We start from the raw sequence: 10,422 nt of genomic DNA on the forward strand, positions 1-10,422 counted from the left end.
AGCTTCTCTATTGGAATCCCAACTGTTTCTTGCAAATGTTTTACACGATTACTGTCCTTCTCCCACATGTAAAGCCTTCAGTTGTTCCCAGGTGTGGTTGTTGGCAGGCTTATGCTGCTGATCTTTCTGCTATAGCTGATTTTGTGAGAGGTGGGTGTAAGGCAACTTAAATCAGGAACAACACGCTAATGTGAAACAGTGCAGTCACATTTTGATTTACTGGGAAAAATGTTTTCTGAAGGCTTGCAGAGAAGTTCATAATGCTTGTAAATGAATTCTGAGTCAAGCTGGGGGAAACTTAAATAGGAGCATGTTTCTAGTGTACATTGGGGGTGGGCAGCTGTGAGAGTTCCAGGGGTCATTTTGTCCCTCAGATATTCATGTGGGCGCTAATTTTTTGTTTCTTTTAGTTGGATCTGTAGTGCTATGGAGTGCCAATGGACAATCAGTGTTTGTTTTTGAGAGAAGAGCACCAGTATGGTGCAGTGATCAGAGCGGACTGGGGATCTGGGAGATCTGGGTTCAAGTCTCCATTTAGCTATGAAACTTGCTGGGTGACTTTGGGCCAGTTCTGGAGTTTCACCCTAAGTTTAAGGTGGTTGTTTTGAGGATAAAATAGAACTATGTAATCAGCCTTCCTCACAAGAAGAAAAAAGGTGAGATATAATTTAGTAGTAGTAAATGTTGACTGTTGGGTACTCCATAAAGGGCAGAGAGTGCTAAAAGGTACTCTGTTACCTGCTAAGAATGCCTCAAAAACTCTCCCCAAATTTTGGGCCAACAAAGGCTGCATGTTGCCCACCTGTGTAGATAAAGGCTTTGTAGTAGCAGGTGCACTGTTCAATGAGCTTGATGCCTGCAAGAAGTATGAGGGTTCTGGCACTATGCCACTGATTGCTTAATCCAAAAAGCAGATTACGGATGAGCAGGATCATTTCATGTGACTTAGCCCCAGAGACTGCAAAAGAATAAAGAACTCTAGTACTGGTTTAGGAATAGGTAGCCTGATGCTATTCTGATGTTTTGGACCACAGCTTCTATACTCTCTGCCCACTAGCCATGCTGACTGGGGTTTATGGAAATTGTAGTTCAAAGCATCTGGAGGGCATCAGAACATCTTTCCTGAAGCACCTTTCATTTCTGGTGGGAAATCAACCAACCATGCAGGAAGCTGTTGTCTAGTTGCTGTCTTACCTCAGAGCAGTTTAATTTAGGATCAGAAGATGATTCTATAAAAGGCTTCTAAAAACCTGCATATTTTCTTCTATAATTGATTCTCAGCTTAACATACTGAAATTAAATGTTCACATAAGTACCACTCTGATGCAATACGTCGTAGTTTTGACAGCTCTAAATTTACTGCTGAACAGTAGCATCTTATGTTGTCCTGTGGGTTTTACATTGTCTTAAATAGTTGCTTACATCCTCTTGGATAATAGCTTGCATGTTACTGGTGGTGAAACAGTACCAACTATGCACAATAGTAAAATCTCATTTATTTCAGGTGTCTAGGACATATCCTGTATTTAACTATGCATGCTTCACAGTTTGCCAGAATAGAAATAAAGAAGAATCCACTTGGTGTACAATTTGAATTTGGGTTTTTAAAGAAATATATCCTATGTTTGAAGGGAGATGAACATTATCTACATGACTATGAATGTGTTTTTAAAAATCTATCTGGGAAGATATTTAATGTTAAGGAATTCCACTTGCAATGTATCCCCAGAGAAAAGTATAATTGTTTCCCTAAACTGTTTAATGTACATATGTGCAGTGAGATGTTATGACTTTCAGTAGGTTTCAAAATGTTTGAAATTATAATCCAGGAAGACTAATGCATAATATGAATTATTTAATGGGGTGCTGCTTCTCTGTGTATACATTTTCATGGGTGGATTATATCAGTGACCAAAATAGCATTGGATTGTAACAGGTATTTCGCAATTTTAACTCTATTTGTAACAGCATCTATTTACATTGCAGAATCCAGTCAATTTTCTGTCTAATTGTTAAGCCTCCTTCCTCTGAGATGCTAATGTTTTCTTCTCATGCTTAGACGTTGCCAGTCTGGACACACACAGATTGGCACTTCAGTAACTGAAATTGCTAGAAGAATGCATGGTAAGTCTAAGCACTCCTGGCTGAAGATCATCATTAATGTATATCAAGGGGATCATTTGTTTGATGAAATCACATGATGTTGGTAGGTGAGGCTGAAAGCATCAGTGGGCTAAGCCAAAGTGGGTGGGATCAGAGCAAAACGTGGGCAAAGCCAGTCCCCCTTTTTCTTTCCATTTGATGTTCTTGCCAGTCATCTGAAGCTGCAGAAGGCTTTTGACATTTGATTGAGGGCTGTATGAAATATAGCTGAGGCCCACCCACTACTGCTTCAAATAATAGCAAACAGGAATTTAACTTATCCCAGTCTTCAAGGACCTTTGTGTGATTTAAGAAGCTGTAGGACTGTGATGTGCTCACTTTTGTGACTTGTTTTTATGAAAACCCTTGCAGAACACCAACATTTTTTGAATGTCACAAAGCAAGAGTGTGTGCTCTGGTCCTGTTAAGAGATGAGGTAACATTTGGAACAAGTATTCTGAAGTATGCATTTTTAATAAGATCATAAAAAGTGCCTTTCTGGGTCAGGGAAAGATCAACCCACTCCTTTAGCATGTATTTTGCAAGAATCCCAGAGACTACCAGCCAATAGGTTAGTGGTGGGGAACATGGGCCCCTCCAGATGTTGTTGGACTGAAATTTCCTCTAACCCAAGCCAACATAACCAATGGTGAGGGGCAATGGCTTGGGAGTTTGCAGTCCAACATCTGGAGGGCCACATATTCTCATCTTTGCAATAGGTAGCCCATTAGAAATTGGGCAGAAACCCTGAAGGTTGATCCCTGCAGCATGTTCCAGTTGTTTAATAGATGCTAATAACAATAACTGAAGCATGGTAGCCACATTCGTTTGTCACAGTATTAAGGTTCTCTTGAGCCTTAACCGATTTATTTTCACATAAGGGTGGATTAGAGCCCATTTCATTAGACAATTCGAAATGAGACTGCCACGAATTCTGACAAAGCAGGCTTTTGTTAACAAAGCTTATGCCACAATAAATCTGCTAGCCTTTGACAGCGCCACGAAACATTTTTGCCATTTAAGATGCCGCAAGTGAAGTCAGGATGGATGATGAGACAATCCAAATCATAATAAACGGCCGACAAATAGATTGCATTCCAAAGACCGTGTGTGGTGCGTCTAGGTGATGCACAAGGGAGCCTGCAGGTAGAAAGCTGAATGTGGGGGGCAATGTGGGGTAGGTGTTTCGCTTTCTAAAGGCATTTTAAGGCGAGGGCAGTTCCTCTCCTCTCCTGCCCCAGTTCTCCTACCGCGCCTACTCCGCGCACACGCGCGCCCACCGCCCCCTCCAGCCTCTCCCCGCGCGGATACGCGGGAGGAGCGAGGGGGCGGGGCACGCTGCGCCGCGCGCTCCAGCCCCGCCACGCCGCGATGCGGGCGCCGGAAGTGTGAGCGGGACGCGGCGGCGTGAGGGGGCGCGCGGCGACGGGGGGGGGAGCGGGAACAGCAGGAGGAGGCGCAGGGCAGGGGCAGCGGAGAGCAATAATAGAGGCGGCTCTGACGCCTGCGCAGTAGGGCCAGCCGCTGTTGGCCGACTGTGCTGCGCCCCCGCCAAGGACTGGCAGGGGGTGCTCCTCTCGCGGCGAGTGTGAGGGAGAGGACGCGGTCGGGCTTGCTGGCGGCGGAGGACGAGGACGTAGCAGTCGGCAGTGGGGGGAGGGCTAGCAGAGGCGGAGGGATAGGGAGGGAAGGGGAGGGAGAGAGAGAGGGGAGGGGCAGTTGGCTGCACGCGGGGTGGGGGAGAAGCGGGAGGGGCGGGGCTGAGCGCGCGCGAGGATGTGAAGATGGCGGAGCTGCAGATGCTGCTGGAGGAGGAGATCCCGGGAGGGCGCCGGGCCCTCTTCGACAGCTACACGAACCTCGAGAGGGTCGCCGAATACTGCGAGAGCAACTATATCCAGGTACGGCGAGGTAGCGCGCCTCCGCTCCCGCCCTCCCCCGCCTCGCCTGCCTCCCCGGATTGCGCGAAGGGGAAGAAAGAGTCGGGGGTGCCGGTGCGAGTGTGCGCATGCAGGCGGTGTGGGGGTCTCGCCCGCCGCCCTTCCCTCCGCTCCATGTCAGCTGGCCTGAAGAGGAGGGGGTTGCGCTGTCTTCGCGGGCTCTCAGGAGGCCCGCGGGCTGAGAATTGAGAGAGTGGGCGCCGAAAGATACCCGAGGTCGCAGGCTGTGCCGGGCGCCCCGAGGGTGAGGTTAAAAGCAAGGGAAAAGTGTGGGCACATGGGCGCCTGGTCTTTATGCTTTCCCAACTGCCTCGTCTGCGGCCCCAGAGGTGACTCTGGGATATTGGGTTGCGTGAAATGCTTCTCATGCTCACTGTGCCGGGGGTGTTGCGTGCCTTGAGTGTATTTGCTACACTTTGGGAATAAGGAGGAGATTCTTAGCTGGTATTTTTGAAGAGGATTTAAAGGATGGGGAGAGAAGAATAAACCTCCTGCCTCTGTCCACATGTGTGTGCGTTGCTGCTTCTTGAGAGATGGCTGCCCACTGTGCTTTCATAAGAGATTGCCTCCTTTCTCCCACTTCTCCTAAGAATATTACAATGTATTGCCAAGAGGGGGATATTAGCTGATCATGTAATTCATACTCCAAGCTACTAGACTGCCCCTTATAGTAGAAATTGTGATCTGGCAATAGTTCTTGAGGGGATGTCAAACTACATTGAGCTTTAAGGCTCCCACTGTGATGTGGTAATATTAGAGCTGACTGTGGCTGGGTGGGAGGTTGGCAAAGAAAAAGCAGCTTCTTTTTGGATGAATGTGCAGAAGGCTGAAATGCTACAAATAGGCATTTGAAGAGGCATCTGAGGAAAAGCCTTTCAGCTTAGAGCCTGTATTGTATGCATTTTAGATCATACTTTCTTCACCCCAGTATTTCCTTCTCTCTCAGAGGTGATCTGGTTAATCTTTGTATTATTACTTGGTGTGCAAGCTTGTTAACATATTGCATGGTGATATAATTCAGCAGCTTTTTCCTACTGGCTGGTGTTTTATGTTTCAAAGATTATTCATGGAAGCTGATATGATCAGTTAGAGGATCCATTATTAAATAAGAAGAAGACTTCAAGAGAAAACATAAGACAAAATAAGGGTAGACTTCTAAAGGGATTGTTGGAGTGGTGCAGATAATAAGATAATCATGACTGCCATGCTAAGAGCAAAAAAGAAAGTGGCTAACAACTGAATGTACATACATGATCTTGCTTCAGGTGGGCATCATGAAGCTTCATCTGTGACTTTGGTATATATTAGTTTTTATTCATATATTTGTGAATTTGGTTTACCTAAGGATCAATGATTTTGAAGCCCAGCATTATCACTGAATCCATGCTAATAAATCTGAGCTTTTTGGACTTCATGTGAGATAATGGTTGGAGAAAAGGACAAAATTTCCTGTCTCTCAAGAATATTGCATAGTCCTTTCTTCACTTTTGAACAAATCAATTTTATAACATTTTTCTAAATTGGCGGTGAACATGTGTTGTGGCAAGAATACTGAAGCCTCAGCATTTATTCTTTTCTGTGCGTACCTACACTGTAAGTAAATACAGGAAGCTCTCAAGAGAGATCACATTGTATCTGTATAACATGGAAGGTGTTTCTACAAGCAAATATACACTGAGAAGTTATGCTAGTTTAAATTCTTAAACTTGAGAGGCAGAACATTTAAAGTGACACAATAACATAATGCATTATGGTCCATTTATATGATCTGAATAATCAGTTCTGTCAAATAGATATGATATCTTGGTGCTTCCAGAATGCTTTTGTAGTTAATCTGCCTCAGTATATATGCTATGGATTCATCATGGTATCCTTTCTATACAGTGGTTTTCAGAGCCAGACTGAAGGTTTGCTTTTGTAGCCCAGGACGAATAAGATTCCTTTCTCTTTGTTACTAAACTTGTTTATAGTTGGTATTCTGGCATCTTGACCTGGAAATAAATAAATTTCAGGTTTGATTTAAGTGGTTGTGTGCTGTGGCAAGACTGCTGTTATCATTACCCTCTGATATTGGAGAATGTCAATGTGGATTGCAGAAAGTTAAGGCAATACTGTGTTTGGATTGGAGAATCTTTGATAACAGTACACATTTTAGCCAGCTATACTATGCAGATTAAGGTCTTTCCTCCAAATAGTTTTTGAATGGATATTTTGGGGAGCACTGAGAGATTTTCTGGTAGATTCTTTGGTTCCTACTGCTATATTACATGATACAAACTGCATAACAAAGAGTGTTCAGAGTAGGAGACATAACTGAGATACTGTAAACCTGGCATATGACTGAGAAGGTGCCATCTTGCCAGCATATTGTACCTCAGGGTGGCTGTTTTGTGGGGGAAGCAATCATGGATTGACTACTGAGTGTTTCTGTTTTTCTTATGATTTTCTGGGAAAACAAGACTGGCTTTATGGCACACAATACTAAAAAATACTGCATATTTTACTGTTGGGGAATTTTTTAAATTTCTGATTTTAAATTCAGTGAAGAGAATTAAAAGAGCTGATGGGAGCAACCTATGACTCCTAGATACTGTCTGAGGGCTGTAGGATACTGGGGATTCCCCTCTCTGTGGTCAGACACTGCTTCTACCCCCTTCCCCGTGCCCTAGCTGCTGAAGCAGAAATAAAAATGTTGGCTCCTTTCCAAGGTAAGAAAACCTTGGGGGGCAGGGAGGGAGTGCTTTGGTAGAAGGGGAGGAGACTGGGGAGGCTGGGATACAAGCTATCCACGAACTTCTCTGGGCTCCTTCCTTGATGTTGCAAGATGGGCAAAAAGACACAGTAAAAATGCAGGGGGAGGGGTGTGTGAAGGCAAAGGTCACCTCTTCCACTGCATCCACCCTGAATTGGATACTGTGAAGCCTCCAGGTTCAGGGGCTTCTGATCATTGAAGGCTTTGGTTGATAGGATTACTTCCTAAGCCTAAGATGTTGCCTTAGCAAGGTAATTTACAGATGCAGAAATTATATTTCTTTCTGAACAAAGCAGTTTTAAAAAAACTAGACAAGATTACTGTCATGTAGGCTATTCCAAGATGTGTCATAGTCCTGTCAGTCTATGTTTACTCAGAAGTAAGAAGCAGTGTGTTAATGTGCCTTATGCTTAGGTAAGCTTCCATAGGATTGTAGCTTTAGAATATGTTGCCATTGAAGTCCAGATGTACTTCATTAGTGCTTATCATTATTAATTCCCTCTTAAATCTGATTCATAATCACTTTTAAAGCAAGAATGTGCATGTCAAATCTGCTCTTCTAAAGGGTTTTTCTAAAAAATATTATTCCTATTTGCAATATAAACATGTAGAAATACAGTGCTTCACTCAAGATTCTTAAAGGAAAATGTGATTTATACATTCTTGCACTCTTTTGAGTGATGCATGTATCACATGTAGAATGTCACAAACAAGCAATCTTTAAACAATAATCGACAAAGAAGTATGTACCCTGGGTTAAAAAACAAGTTCTGTTCTTGAGTACATCCTTCAGTCAAATTTGTCTGTAAGTTGGATGACACAAACGAGTCAGATGTTTGCTTTAGTGTATGTATATATCAGGGGTGGCCAAATTGAAGCTTGCAAGCTGCATGCAGCTCTTTGAGCTTATTTAGTGGCTTGTAGAGTGGCTGAAAAAGCCCAACAGTCCAGTACTGATTGGTTTGGCAATGAAATGGAGGTGGGGACAAGGAGCTGGTGCTGTAGCAGCCCCATAAACCAGCTTGGTGGTTTTCAAATGGCAACTGTGGGGTATGTGAGTGCGATGTGCACATGGGGCAGACTTGAGCATTACTGCGCCAGGGCTGCAGCTGAGAGAGGAGAGGAAATGAGGACGGAGCTGAGTGCCTGTGCTGGCTTTCAAGCGGTCTGAGTGGAGGGTATTGGGGCCAAATTGGTAGATGAAGATGGGGAGTTGGTGCTGGTGCCACACCATCTGAATTCGTGAAAGAGGAGGAACTATGCCAGTGCAGATTATTACTGTATGTGAGCATGGCTGTGGACTGGTGAAGGGAGCCTTTTTCTCCTCAGCCTTATGGAATGCTAGAAGAGCCCAACACTTTGGTCATAATAAATAAATATTTGTTCATGTCTTGCAGATCTCAAATATCTGACATTTACTATATGTGGCTATTCTGTTGAGCAAGTCTGGCCACTCCTGGTATATATTTTACCTTTCTATGACTGTAAAACACTTAAGAAACACTTCCATATTCACAAAAAATCTTAAACACAAATATAGCATTGTAATAATACAGTAATAATAAAGTAACTATAGGTACTGGAGAGAGAGAGAGAATCTGTATGTGTGTATGTGCATAGATATACAGTATTGTAAAACAAAAACAAAAAACCCCTCAGAACAGTTCTTAAAACAGGTTAGAACTTTCTTGAGATAACATTAAGGCTAACATTAACTGATGATAATAGAGATGGACCTGGTGCTGGAGAGTCAGGGTTTGATTGCACTGCTGTGGGGGGCGGGGAGTTACCACTGCAGTCTCCTTCTTGAAGTAGGCGTCAAGGGTTGTTTGTACAGCCATTTTCTTTTCCTCATAATAAATGGCCTTGTAGCAGCTTGAGGGCCTGGCTACAGGGGCAAGTGCCACCGCATGAACAAACTGGGTTGGGTATGCTTGAGCTGATGCCGCAGAATGAAAAGCTGTGAATACAACATCTCTGAAGAACATGGCCACTGAAGAAGCATCATGTAGTTTCTTAGAGATAGATTGCATAGTTCCCTAGTGATAGCTGTGCCTCTCTCTTGGGAACTAGGTTGCCACTGATGATTTGCCAAACAATCACGTAGCTCCCTAGAGGGAGCTGTGACTATCTCTAGGGAGCTACATGGACACTGATGACGCATCACCAAACACATTGTCTAGTTACCTAGAGATACCCATGACTTTTCACTAGAGGTATTCGTATATGGTTTATGGCAGTCCACATGTTCATAAGTATGGGTTGTTTGTAACCCAGACATTGGTAACTTGGGAACTACCTGTCTAAGGAAATGTTCTGCAAAATGCAGATGTAAGGAAAGGCCAGAATTACTTGATGACTTTTTCTATGAGTACATGATTCTGATGGATAATACTGTATAGTCAATTAGTGAACTGAATGATTTTTGCATGTGGCATAAGTGGTCAGTTCTAACTTAAGTAAACTAGAAGTTCTTCAAGAATTTTAATTCATATTTAATCCCTTTAGTTCACATCTAAGTGCTTAATTTCTTAATTTCTTTATAAAGCCATTAGGCAAAGAGAACTTCCTAGAATCATGTGTATTGTGAAATACTTTGATAGGGACAGCTTTAAAATAGGAAGTGTTAACACTTTACATTGGGACAACTAGTTCTTGATTTATATTGATAATATGTTCTGCCTTTCCAGTCTAGAATTGAGCACTTAAGGTGACTTACACAATACAATAATTTAAAAAACAACAGCATATCAAGCTATATAATTAGATGTTGATGTTGCATCTTCATGGGCTAGTTATATCTTGCCAAAGTGGGAAAAACCTCTTTCATCTTTTTTTTTGAATTTAAACTCTGTGTGTTTTCCCACCCACTTGCTTCTGCTCATCTCCTGAACAATTCACTGTTTGCAAACGATGAGTTGGTCCAGCATGTGAACTAGGATATATACTGTCCTATTAAGACTTGCAATAAGAATAAAAATAAAAACACATATGATAAAAGAACATAATATATAAAAAGAACATAACATTATGTGGTAAAGATAAAACAAACCTGAACCATAAAAAGTTCCAGCAAAATAAAAAGATGGGCATCAAGGATTTTAGGCAGTCCTTGGAAGATTTCTAAATGTTCTTGCCAAAACTGGAAGCAGTTTAATCAAAATTAGGACTATACATACTTTACTTCAAATATAAAATTACATATTTCTAATTAGTATTTGGTCTGTACTTAATCTGCGTGTCATCTCTGCCATTTTGTGATCAGCAAAACTCCATCAAATTTATACTATCCTAATGCATTGGCTACATAGTGCAGAGTAGGCCAAATATCAAGACATGACTGTCCAAAGGTAAGGCCAATAAGAAGGGGACCAAAGGCCAAGTGGTTTTCCCAAAATGGTGGTAAACTGATGGGTAAATTTCTAACTTGCCTTCTTTTATCTGCAAATTTGTGGTGAAACATTTGTCTAGTTCAGAAGTTCAGTAGACAGTTTTCAGTCTTTTTCATCACTATGCAGTATGTTGTGTGGTAAAACCTCAGTGATATCTGTGGTACAAATATTGAAGAGGTGTTTGGAACACTTTCTG

The 10,422-nt window shown here is 42.6% G+C and overlaps 1 protein-coding gene across 8 annotated transcripts in view; it reads left to right on the top strand.

Annotated features, from left to right (window-relative positions):
- The first annotated feature begins 3,855 nt into the window (after nt 1–3,855).
- Nucleotides 3,856–10,422, top strand: part of ABI2 (abl interactor 2) — an 88,035-nt gene continuing 81,468 nt past the window's right edge. For 3 of the 8 annotated variants that reach the window (XM_044431892.1, XM_044431894.1, XM_044431895.1), the window contains exon 1: nt 3,857–4,043. In XM_044431892.1, the coding sequence (XP_044287827.1) occupies nt 3,927–4,043 (117 nt within the window). In that variant the 5' untranslated portion in view covers nt 3,857–3,926. Of the gene's footprint in view, nt 4,044–10,422 lie in introns of all 8 variants that reach the window. The other 5 variants (XM_044431896.1, XM_044431901.1, XM_044431902.1 and 2 more) reach the window with 3 other exon arrangements.

The sequence above is a fragment of the Varanus komodoensis genome, unplaced genomic scaffold, assembly GCF_004798865.1.
Source record: "Varanus komodoensis strain SLA01 unplaced genomic scaffold, ASM479886v1 scaffold23, whole genome shotgun sequence".
Taxonomy (NCBI): domain Eukaryota; kingdom Metazoa; phylum Chordata; class Lepidosauria; order Squamata; family Varanidae; genus Varanus; species Varanus komodoensis.